At 48.2% G+C, this 12500-nt stretch overlaps 2 protein-coding genes across 4 annotated transcripts in view; one reads left to right on the forward strand and one right to left on the reverse strand.

Annotated features, from left to right (window-relative positions):
• The window catches only part of LOC124481981 (retinol dehydrogenase 8-like), an 11056-nt gene extending 6292 nt beyond the window's left edge, over positions 1-4764 (reverse strand). The window contains exon 1 of the mRNA XM_047042300.1: positions 4758-4764. Within this exon, the coding sequence (XP_046898256.1) occupies positions 4758-4764 (7 nt within the window). The remainder of the gene's footprint in view (positions 1-4757) is intronic.
• Positions 1314-12500, forward strand: part of LOC124482147 (proto-oncogene vav-like) — a 14414-nt gene continuing 3227 nt past the window's right edge. Inside the window, exons 1-20 of one of the 3 annotated variants that reach the window (XM_047042526.1) lie at positions 1314-1411; positions 5272-5481; positions 6641-6757; positions 6996-7054; positions 7209-7274; positions 7427-7535; positions 7644-7739; positions 8240-8308; positions 8482-8585; positions 8926-9022; positions 9113-9208; positions 9306-9374; positions 9469-9555; positions 10132-10217; positions 10530-10665; positions 11160-11266; positions 11485-11586; positions 11850-11944; positions 12029-12051; positions 12231-12261. In XM_047042526.1, coding sequence (XP_046898482.1) covers positions 5278-5481; positions 6641-6757; positions 6996-7054; positions 7209-7274; positions 7427-7535; positions 7644-7739; positions 8240-8308; positions 8482-8585; positions 8926-9022; positions 9113-9208; positions 9306-9374; positions 9469-9555; positions 10132-10217; positions 10530-10665; positions 11160-11266; positions 11485-11586; positions 11850-11944; positions 12029-12051; positions 12231-12261 — 1753 coding nt within the window. In that variant the 5' untranslated portion in view covers positions 1314-1411; positions 5272-5277. Of the gene's footprint in view, positions 1412-5271; positions 5482-5507; positions 5575-6640; positions 6758-6995; positions 7055-7208; positions 7275-7426; positions 7536-7643; positions 7740-8239; positions 8309-8481; positions 8586-8925; positions 9023-9112; positions 9209-9305; positions 9375-9468; positions 9556-10131; positions 10218-10529; positions 10666-11159; positions 11267-11484; positions 11587-11849; positions 11945-12028; positions 12052-12230; positions 12262-12500 lie in introns of those variants that run through there. The other 2 variants (XM_047042527.1, XM_047042528.1) reach the window with 2 other exon arrangements.

Here is a 12500-nt window from a genome sequence, read left to right on the forward strand (position 1 = left end):
GACTAGAACCCAGCACCTAACCTTATAACCTAGCCATAGAACTTAGAACTAGTAGCTATCCCTTGAACCAGGTTCCTAGTACCTAGTTACTAGTATATAACCTTATAATCTACATAGCGCCTAGCAGTGAGTCAGCACTAGCCCTATCTATGACAAGAATCTGTAATAGTGAAACTATCAGCAACAGCTAACCACAGCTCAGAGGGTAAGAATGAGTGTGTGTGAGAGTGTGTGTGTGTGTGTGTGTGTGTGAGAGAGAGAGTGTGTGTGTGTGCGTGTGTGTGAGAGAGAACCTCAAACACATCAGGAGGTCCACAGCCAGTAAAGTCAAAACAAAGGTTGACCGCAACACACACACCCCTGCTTCTCTCTCTCTGTCTCTCCCCTCTCTCGCCATCCCTCCCCCTCTCTCCATCTCTCCCCCTCTCCCCGCTCTTTATCTCTCTCTCCCCCTTTCCTTCTTCCCCTATCTTTTTCTCTGCCCCTCTCCCTCCTCTCCCCCTCCTCTCTCCTCCGCTCCTCTCTCTCCTCTCCCCCTCCTCTCTTCTCTGCCCCTCTCTCTCCTCTACCCCTCTTCTCTCCTCCGCCCCTCTCTCTCCTCTCCCCCTCCTCTCTTCTCTGCCCCTCTCTCTCCTCTACCCCTCTTCTCTCCTCCGCCCCTCTCTCTCCTCTCCCCCTCCTCTCTTCTCTGCCCCTCTCTCTCCTCTACCCCTCTTCTCTCATCTGCCCCTCTTTCTCCTCTCCCACGCCTCTCTCCTCCGCCCCTCTCTCTCCTCTCCCCCTCCTCTCTCCTCCGCCCCTCTCTCTCCTCTCCCCCTCCTCTCTCTTCTCTCTCTCTTCTGTGATGCTGTGGTTGATTTTTTCTCACTTTCTGTGTACACACAAACAGCTGCATGAGAACTGTGCGTGTGTTTGCATGCATGTGTTTGTGCTGGCATCTGTGCGTCTGTGTGTGTATGTGCAGGCGTGTGCATGTGCGTTCGTCTGTGTGTGTGTGTGTGTGAGGAAAGAGGAAGCTGCAGCCTGCAGTTAGAAGCTTCCTGAGCAGAGCAACACCCACACACACGACGAGAGAACGAGAGGACAAGAGGACTAGAGGACGAGAGGACAAGAAAACAAGAGAACAAGAGGAGGAGAGGACAAGAGAACAAGAGGACGAGAGGACAAGAGGAGGAGAGGACGAGAGGAGGAGAGGAAAAGAGAACAAGAGGAGGAGAGGAGGAGAGGACAAGAGGAGGAGAGGACAAGAGACAATGAGAGCAAAACAGACGTAGGAGAGACAGATAGAGCGAGAGAGCGAGAGAGCGAGAGAGCGAAAGAGCGAGAGAGAGAGAGAGAGAGAGAGAGAGAGAGAGAGAGAGAGAGAGAGAGAGAGAGAGAGAGAGGACAACTTCTAAAAGATAAAGAGAAGGTAAGTCAGAAAGAAACCATGTGATTGTGATGTTATATAAAGTTACGTTACAGTTGTTGAAATGCAGCTTATGGTTACTAGTTACTATTATTTGAGTAGTAGTAGTCAGTATTGCGTCAGTAGTAGTTAGAAGTTCTCTTTATTTCTTGTTAAATATATTGATAAAGTTCCACTCTCGTCATCGTCACTACTACGAGTGATAAATTAACACCATCGCTGAAATATAAGAGTTAGAGTTAGAAGTAGTTAGTAGTTTGTAATAGTAGTGAGTTAGCAGTAGTTAGTAGTGAGTTAGTAATACTAGTGAGTTAGCAGCAATGAAGAATAGTAAGTTAGCAGTAGTTAGTAGTGAGTTAGCAGTAGTTAGTAGTGAAAGGTAAGATACAGGGTCAAGTTATAACTCTGGGTCTCGTTAGAACTTAGGATTCAAGACTGGTTAGGACTGGAGACTAGTTAGGTTTAAAGACTAGTTAGTTAGGTTTAAAGACTAGTTAGGGCTGGTGACTAGTTAGGTTTAAAGAGTTAGGGTTGGAGAGTGTTTCAACAGAGATGAAGGGAGAGCAATTTTTTTTAAATAAAAATCGCAAAAAATCAAATTTGTGACTCCAAGAATCGATTCAAATCGAATTGTGAGGTACCAAAAGATTCCCATCCCTACCATTTAGCTAGTGAAAGTTTTAAAAAGTAATGAGATCCACAAATAACTGTAGCTTAATATATTTGACAATAGTGGGGTCAGATGGCTGAGCGGTTAGGGAATCGGGCTACCAATCAGAAGGTTGTTAGTCCGATTCCCGATAGTGCCACATGACGTTGTGTCCCTGGGCAAGGCACTTCACCCTACTTGCCTTGGGGGAATGTCCCTGTACTTTAAGTCGCTGCTAGCTGAGAATGTCTAATATTGGGAGAACCATAATAAAGAGTAGACGCCGCATCGACCGCTACTGCCTACTGGCGCTGACGAGCCGTGGTGCCGCCATCTTGGAAAGGTCACCCGCTTCACTCAGTGTAATCTGTTTGGCTGGGGCAATGAGCTGTCAGCGCATTAAATTAATCATACCAAACTGAATACCGAACTAATTTTCACGCAGTTTGCTTTGCTGCGAAGGTCATACATGTAGCTATGATACAGGACATGGTTATTATTTTCACAAAATACAACCATTAGTATGGTAATGTCAAATCTTACTTGTGAAAAGTAATCCCCTGAGCCCTGTTTGCGATTATCCGCCGATTTGAGCAGGAATATGCTGCACAGTGCTGGCATCTTGTTTATTCTGATGCCAAGCAACAAGGAACTTGACCTTTCCAAGATGGTGGCCGTATTTCTTGCGCCCAGCAGCCGTTTCTCTGCAGCTCCTTCTCTCCCTCCACCTCCTCCACCACCTCCTCCTCCTATGCGGCATCTACTCTTTATTATGTCTATGGGGAGAACTGCCACTCTCGGGAAACTTCCGGGTTCTGAACTGGTTGCAGTTCCACTGTAGTTCCAAGTGAGGGCACTAACGAGCGAGTGCAGTAAGAATGGAGGTCTATGGAGCTATACCCCTCAAAATCAACTTTTCTCAGGATATAATTTTTTGTCTACTAATTTGAATTCTGAATTCGAAAGGGAAGGCAAAAAAAATACACACTGTTGGCTGTTAGATTTTTTTCAAGCCGCCTTTCTGTTCTGAAAAGCCTTTGAAAATGTCATTGACGTCATACACATCGTACGACCAGAGCTACTGCTTTACGGCAAGCTCTGGTCACTTCCTTTTTTCTCTCGAGGCATCGACAACACAGCTGACAGGTTAGGCTCTCCCTGTCAATACACATGCTAGAAAGAGTTTTGGCTTGCTAATGTTGTTGCCAATGTTGCTAATGCTCTGACATTCTGATTCTGCTTCGGATGCCATCAAGCGGGAGCTCTGGTCGTATCAGTCCTTCACTAACCAATCAGCATTCATTAGCAGAATGCTAGTGTGATATGGGCAACAACGACTCACCCTGTAAGAAATCAAAAGGACATAAGTACTCGTTCATTCAACTTTCGACCTATAATCCATGTTGAACATGCAAAAACTACAATCTTTGTAACTTCTCAACAACAATCAGGCAAAAGAGACAAATTTAGCCTTTTAGCTCCATAGACTCCCATTCAACATGCAATCGTTCGCAATCACCCCCAGTGGAACTCTTGTGGAACTGCAGCCAAATTCGGTACAATGGGGCTAGGGAGTGGCAAGGCTCTCCTTAAACAGGCTCTGCTGTTAGCTTATAGACCAATTTTCACCCTACGTCAGAACGACGCCACACAAGTTCAACTGCGCAAGTCAGTTGCAAAAGACAAACGTCTCCCGGGTATAATACACTTGGAGTGTCGATCAGGTTATCATATATCTCTGGCCACTGGATTGCAGGGCTTGACATTAACTTTTTGAGGCACTTGTCCTTTGGACAAGTACATTTACGTTTCACTTGTCCATGCACAAAAGTCACTTGACCCCGATACCTTTAAATAGCTTGACCAAGTGATTGGGCAAAACTAGCCTGAGGTCGCTTTCTCAGGCAAATGATGAATGAAACAGGCTTGGTTATCGAAATTCGAGATGCTGGCTATCAGGCTTGTATCTACAAAAGGCAGTTCTCCCTGACGTTTATAGTGTAGATAGAGTGAGCCAGTGAGCGACCCGAGTCTGAGGCTAACATCGTCAAAACAGTGTGGGGACGCAGTCTCATTCAGATTGCCAGTTTTACACAAATCACAAAAAATAATCGGACCAGCTGGCTAAAAGCAGAATTCCAATATCTCTTGAAAGCTGCCCTGCTCAACATTTTAGGTGTAGACTTGACTGCAAAACTGTAAAATGATGAACTTTGTGACATGACGTGAAGACATGGCTGCCGCCTAAGACTATGCGATCAACCGGGCGACATTCTCACTCAAATTTCATGGCTTTCGTGACCCAAATCAAAATTCTGATGCGACAGATCAATGGGGGGATCACTTTCTCTCTTAGATTCTGTCCTCCCCGTGTACTTCTCTAGCCTTTATAAATGCTATCCTTTCCCGGTTTTCTGCAACCACATTGCGCGCGCATCCTGAATGTTTACAAACAAATAATTGGTCTATTCACTAACCTGTTGTTTTTTGTGCTCAGCGTGTAGGTCTTAGTGTCTGTCCCTGAGGTGCTTGGCGAGGTTAGAAGCATTTCCTCCCTTGCACAACTCTGTTTTATAGCACCTTTTACAAATAGGCTTCGTAACGTCTGTGTGTTTGACATCAGCGTCGGCTCTGTAGGTAAAGTAGTCCCACAATAGACTTCAGAATCGCTCAGTCTCGTTTGACCTACAAGTAGCCTACCGAACATTGGGAAATTGTTAACCAAAACATAGCAAGTACTTAAATTTCGGTATACCGTGCATCACTATTAGTGACTACTTAGGTTTAAAGATTAGTTAGGGCTGGTGACTAATTAGGTTTAAAGACTAGTTAGTTAGGTTTAAAGACTAGTTAGGGCTGGTGACTAATTAGGTTTAAAGACTAGAGTTAGGGTTGGAGAGTGTTGAAGAGAGATGAAGGGAGAGCTAAAGAGAGATATCTGAGGTTGATAAGAAGACAATCTCATGTCAATCTTGCTAATGTTTTTTTTACATCTTTTGTACTCTACAGCATGGGGTGGGTTTGCTGAACGTGCATGAATGGTGTGTGTGTGTATATGCTGTGTGTGGTAATTGTGTGAGTGTCTATACATGCATGGTGTGTGTTGACTGACTCTGTTTAGCATTGTAATAACATTGTACTAACTCTGTTTCAGTTATCGCTCAAAAAATGCTGTAGTAACGCTGTAATGAGGTTGCCGTGGTGCTGTGCCCAGGGTAACATGGAGCTGTGGCGTCAGTGCGGGGCGTGGCTGATCGCGTGTCGGGTGCTGCCGGAGAGCCACCGGGTGACCTGGGAGGGGGCGCAGGTGTGTGACCTTGTGCTGGCACTGAGAGACGGAGTGCTGCTCTGTCAGCTGCTCAACAACCTGCAGCCCCACGCCATCAACCTCAGACACATCAACCTCAGACCACAGATGTCCCAGGTAACACACCTGCACACACACCTGCACACACACCTGCACACACACCACGCCATCAACCTCAGACACATCAACCTCAGACCACAGATGTCCCAGGTAACACACCTGCACACACACCTGCACACACACCACACCATCAACCTTAGACACATCTGGATACACACCTGCTAACACACACACTCCTGGAAACACACCTGTACACACACACACCTGGAAACTCACTGTCTGTCCGTCTACTTGTCTGTCTGTTTGTCTGTCTGTAGACTTCACATGTTTATGTAACATCTGGCTGCCCCCGTCTACCTGCTTCCTGGTGCATTTCCATAGTCATTACCATAGCGATGTGCAGACAACATGTAGGTCACAGGCTTCATGATAGGAAAATAACCTGATGAAGATCTAAAAAAACAGGTAGAGATGGAGAGAGAAAGAAAGAGATAGGAGAGAGAGACAGAGAGACAGAGAGACAGAGAGACAGAGACAGAGAGAGAGACAGAGAGAGAGAGAGAGAGAGAGAGAGAGAGAGAGAGAGAGAGAGAGAGAGAGAGAGAGAGAGACAGACAGACAGACAGACAGACAGAGAGAGACAGAGAGAGACAGAGAGACAGAGAGAGTTCCTCTCTTCCAGTCATGTGGGTTCCAGTCACAACGTGGGGAAGTCCTGCTAATAGATCAGATGGATCAGAGTGTGTGTGTGTGTGTGTGTGTGTGTGTGTAACTCTGGGGAATCCTATGACATGACGTGCTTGAGAAATATCCAGTTAACTGATGTGCTCTATGAATCCCTTCACATACACACACACACACACGCACACACACCTACACACACAAAAAATACACACAGTCATGTGAGTTTAACAGTTTCAGTCAGAACTCGATATTTCCTATATTCTTGACTTACAGTTCCTCATTTCACATTGCTGAGCAGACACACACACTTAAACACACACACACGCACGCATGCACGCACACCACACATCTGTTCAGCAGGAAGCTATGCAAACTGACTGTGCAAATGTCTGACCGCCAAAACCCCTCTTACTGTCAGTGAGTGAGTGTGTGTTTCAGTTAAAGTTAGTGTGTGATGTGTCTTAACTGAATCCAAGTCTGTGTGTGTGTATGGTGTGTGTGGTGTGTGTGTGTGTATGGTGTGTGTGTGTAGTTCCTGTGTCTGAAGAACATCCGGGCGTTCCTGGGTGTGTGTCAGGAAAGGTTCCACATGCGGAGGAATGAGCTGTTTGAGGCTTTCGACCTGTTCGACGTCCGAGACTTCGGAAAGGTGTGTGTGTGTTTCAGAGTCTCTGTGTGTGTTCCGTTGTGTGTGTGTGTTGATGTTTATAATATCCTTCTTCTCCCCTCCCCATGTGTACTGTACATGACATTTAGTCATTTAGCAGACGCTCTTATCCAGAGCGGGTGTGTGTGTGTACTGTACATGACGTGTGTGTGTGTGTACTGGATGTAACATGAGTGTGTGTGAGTGTATAACATGAATGTAACATGTGTGTGTGTTGCAGGTCATAGACACGTTGTCTATTTTATCCCACTCCCCCGTCGCCACACAAAGAGGATTCCAGTAAGTATCTTGGTTCCTGAACCTGACCCTTGACCATGACCCCTGACCCCTGACCCCTGACCCCTGACCCCTGACCCCTGACCCCTGACCCCTGACCCTTGACCCTGACCCCTGACCCCTGACCCCTGACCCCTGCTCTCTCCCTTCTCCTTAGACCATTCCCTTTGGAGGGCTGTGTAGCTGATGATGACATCTACAGTGGACTCTCAGACCAGATGGAGTAAGTGTGTGTTTGTGTGTGTGTGTAAGTGTGTGTGTGTTTGTGTGTTTAAAGTTTTGAAAAAAGGTCTGTGAAACAACGTTTTAAAAAAACGTAAAAAAAAAAAAAGTAATATTGTTATACTGTATATGTGTGTGTGTGTGTGTGTGCAGCGACACTGTGGAGGAGGATGATGACCTGTACGACTGTGTGGAGGGTGAGGAGGATGAAGGGGATGAGATCTACGAAGACCTGATGAGGGACGAACTACCTGCTGAGACGGTACACACACACACACACAGACACACACACACACAGACACACACACACACACCCACACACAGACACACACACACACGGTGGTGTGGTCATATTGTGTCCCTCTCCCAGCACCAGAAGCAGGGCGTAGACAAGAGAGAATGCTGCCTTCAGGAGATCACCCAGACTGAAGAGAAATACACCCACACTCTGGAGTCCATCATACAGGTACACACACACTCTGGAGTCCATCATACAGGTACACCCACACTCTGGAGTCCATCATACAGGTACACACACACCACACACTGGAGTCCATCATACAGGTACACCCACACTCTGGAGTCCATCATACAGGTACACACACACCACACTCTGGAGTCCATCATACAGGTACACACACACCACACTCTGGAGTCCATCATACAGGTACACACACACCACACTCTGGAGTCCATCATACAGGTACACCCACACTCTGGAGTCCATCATACAGGTACACACACACTCTGGAGTCCATCATACAGGTACACCCACACTCTGGAGTCCATCATACAGGTACACACACACCACACTCTGGAGTCCATCATACAGGTACACACACACCACACTCTGGAGTCCATCATACAGGTACACACACACCATACACACACACTATACACACACCATTCACACACCATACACACACCTACACTCACTAATGTAACGCTGTGTGTGTGTTTGTGCAGCACTTTATGAAACCCCTACAGAAGTTCCTCCAGCCCCAGGACATAGAAAGCATCTTCATCAACACACAAGTAAGTGTGTGTGTGTGTGTGTGTGTGTGTGAGAGAGTGTTTATAACTTATGTGTGTGTGTCTTTTGTGTCTGTGTTTATTCTAGCTGTGCCTTCTATTAGTAATCTCATTATGAGTGTGTATGGTGTGTGCATGGTGTGTATGGTGTGTGTGTATGGTGTGTGTGTGTGCAGGACCTGGTTGCTACTCATCGTGGTCTCCTGCAGGAGATCAGGTCTTCTATATCCTGCTCCAGAGCTGACACTCTCTACCAGGTCTTCATCAGCTACAAAGAGAGGTACACACTCACACACACACACACTCACACACACACACACTCACACACTCACACACTCACACACACACACACACTCACACACTCACACACTCTCACACACTCACACACTCACACACACTCACACACTCACACACTCACACACTCACACACTCACACACACACACACACTCACACTCACACACTCACACACTCACTCACACACACACGCACACACACTCACAGTATCACTCTCACACACTCACTCACTCTCACATGCAGACACTCACACCCCGAGTGTACAGTTATTCCTGTGTTGCCTAGGTTACTGTGTGGCTGATGGTGTATTTCTTGTGTTGCCTAGGTTACTGCTGTATGGGCGGTACTGCAGCCAGGTGGAGACAGCAAGCAAACACCTGGACAAGATGGCCTCCAGAGAAGACATCAGGATGAAACTGGAGGTGAAGAGGGAGGGAGGGAGCAGTAGACATCCTGACGATGATGATGATGATGATGATGATGATGATGATGATGAAGATGTTTTCCTCCAGGAGTGCTCTAAGAGGGCCAACAGTGGGAGGTTCTCCCTCAGGGATCTCCTCATGGTTCCCATGCAGCGAGTCCTGAAGTACCCCCTCCTGCTGCAGGTCAGCCAATCACCTCCCTGACCCAGCTAACCATGTCCCCCCTGGTAAAACAGCCACACACTCATTGGGTGTCTGTGTGTGTGTGTGTGTGTAACAGGAACTTCTGAAACACACTACGGACACGACAGAAAAGGAGAACCTGAGGACAGCACTGGACGCCATGAGGGTGAGTGTAGTCTGGGTGAGAGAGCGTGTGCAGAGCAGTGTGATGGGGTTCATGCTCTGGAAACCAGGTGTGTGTGCGTACGTGTGTGTGTCAGGATTTGGCCCAGTGTGTGAACGAGGTGAAGAGAGACAACGAGATCATCAGACAGATCACCACCTTCCAGCTCTCTATAGAAAACATGGTGAGAAACACACACATGCCTTAGAAACACACTGACCAACCTTAGAAACACACAAACGCTCAAATATCACCAGACACATTTGAACATTTCCACTGAATTCAGACTAAACATTTAATGACATCCCACTCTTCCCTCCACCTCCTCCACCCCATCCCCCCTGCCCCCTGCCTTGCCCCCCTGTCCTCCCGCATGTCCTCCCCCCTGACCCCTTGTCCTCTGTCTTGCCCCCCTGTCATCTCCCCTGCCCCCTGCCCTGCCGCCCTGTCCTCCCCCATGTCCTCCCTCCTGCCCCCCTGTCCTCCCCCATGTCCTCCCCCCTGCCCCCCTGTCCTCCCCCATGTCCTCCCCCCTGCCCCCTGTCCTCCCCCATGCCCCCCTGCCCCCTGTCCTCCTGTCCTCCCCCCTGTCCTCCCCCCTGTCCTCCCCCCTGTCCCCCCCCCTGCCCCCTGTCCTCCCCCCTGCCCCCTGTCCTCCTGTCCTCCCCCCTGTCCTCCCCCGTGTCCTCCCCCCTGTCCCCCCCCCTGCCCCCTGTCCTCCCCCCTGCCCCCCTGTCCTCCCCCCTGCCCCCCTGCCCAGACCCAGTCTCTGGCTCTGTACGGTCGACCCAAGATAGATGGAGAGCTGAAGATCTGCTGCCCAGAGAAGAAATCCAAACAGGACAGGTGTGTGTGTGTTTGTATATGTAGGGGAGTCAGGTGGCTGAGCGGTTAGGGAATCGGTCTAGTAATCAGAAGGTTGCCGGTTCGATTCCAGGCCGTGCAATATGACGTTGTGTCCTTGGGCAAGGCACTTCACCCTACCTGCCTCAGGGGGAATGTCCCTGTACTTACATAGGGACATTGTGTAAGTACAGGGAGTATAGTCACTCTGGATAAGAGCGTCTGCTAAATGACTAATAAAAATGTAATGTACTGTCTATATGTGTGTGTGCTCATATTGCCTTCCCATAAGTAAGGAAGTGTGTGTGTTTTCAGGTACGTGTTCCTGTTTGACAAGGCCATGCTGGTGTGTAAGAGGAGGAGTGGGGACACCATGGATCTGAAGGAGCTGGTGGAGCTGCAGCTGTACCAGATCAGAGACCAGCCAGGGACTGACAGAGACAGCAAGAAGGTACCTCTCTCTCTCTCTCTCTCTCTCTCACCCTCTGTCTCTCTCTCACCCTCTGTCTCTCTCTCTCTCTCTCTCTCTCACCCTCTGTCTCTCTCTCACCCTCTGTCTCTCTCTCTCTCTCTGTCTCTCTCTCTCTCTCACCCTCAGTCTCTCTCTCTCTCACCCTCTCTCTTTCTCTCTCTCTCTCACCCTCTGTCTCTCTCTCTCTCACCCTTTGTCTCTCTCTCACCCTCTGTCTCTCTCTCTCTCACCCTCTGTCTCTCTCTCTCTCTCTCACCCTCTGTCTCTCTCTCTCTTTCTCTCTCTCTCACCCTCTGTCTCTCTCTCTCTCACCCTCTGTCTCTCTCTCTCTTTCTCTCTCTCTCACCCTCTGTCTCTCTCTCTCTCTCTCACCCTCTGTCTCTCTGTCTCCCTCCCAGCTCCTTTTTCTATCTCTTACCCCGTCTCTCTGTGTGTGTGTATGTGTGTGTGTGTGCGTGTGTGTGTGTGTGCAGTGGTCTCATGAGTTCCTCCTGTTGGATGGGGCTGGGCTGGGCTACGATCTGTTCTTCAAGACCAGAGACCTGAAGAAGAAGTGGCTGGAACAGTTTGAGATGGCTATGTAAGAACACACACACACACCATACACACACACACCATACACACACACACACACACTCACACACCATACACACACACACCATTCGCACACACACCATACACACACACACCATACACACACACACACCATTGGCTTCACTTCCCAACCTCTGACCAATGATTTGCTATGTCTATGTTTCACTTCCTGGGTTCTGATCAATGGTATGTGTGGGGTCGCAGGTCAAACATGTGCCCAGAGAACTGTACAGCCAACAGCCATGACTTCCTAATGCACTGCTTTGAAGACACCACTTCCTGTAAGGCCTGTGGAATGCTGCTCAGGTAACACACCTTACACACCATACACACACACAGACTCACACACTGCTACACACTCTCTCACACACACACCTACACACACTCCTACGCTCACAAAGTTTAGAGTTTTGGTTTGTGATTTTTAAATCCTGTATGTGTATGTATGGTGTGTGTGTGTGTATGGTGTGTATGGTGTGTGTGTGTGTGTATGGTGTGTATGGTGTGTGTGTGTGTGTGTGTGTGTATGGTGTGTATGGTGTGTATGGTGTGTGTGTGTGTGTGAGCAGGGGGATCTTCTTCCAGGGCTACCGCTGTGCTCGCTGTAAGATGGCCGCCCATAAGGAGTGTCTGGGAAGAGTTCCAGCATGCGGACGCCCCACAGGTACCAGTCACTGGATGGTGTGTGTGTTCAATCGTGTGTAAGGTGTAAATGTGACAGTGTAACAGTGTGTGTGTTGTGTTTCAGATCATACTGGCACTATGAAGAAGGTATGTCAAGGGTCTGTTTCTGGCAGGGTCATACCACAGCACTGTATAATAGGAGCACTATTTGGTAGGCACTTTTAACAATGGAGTAAAAATGTACTCCCTCTACCCCTACCTCTCCCTCCCCCTCTACCCCTCTCTCCCCTACCTCCCCCCTTTCCCCCTCCCTCCACCTCCCCCAGAAGAACCAGAAGGGCCTCAGACCTGGTCCAGGTAAAGTTCCACACAGAACCACACATACAGAACCATACATACAGAACCACAAATAGAGAACCATACATACAGAACCACAAATAGAGAACCATACATACAGAACCACACATACAGAACCACACATAGAGAACCATACATACAGAACCACAAATAGAGAACCATACATACAGAACCACACATACAGAACCACAAATAGAGAACCATACATACAGAACCACAAATACAGAACCATACATACA

Source organism: Hypomesus transpacificus, chromosome 19, assembly GCF_021917145.1.
Source record: "Hypomesus transpacificus isolate Combined female chromosome 19, fHypTra1, whole genome shotgun sequence".
Taxonomy (NCBI): domain Eukaryota; kingdom Metazoa; phylum Chordata; class Actinopteri; order Osmeriformes; family Osmeridae; genus Hypomesus; species Hypomesus transpacificus.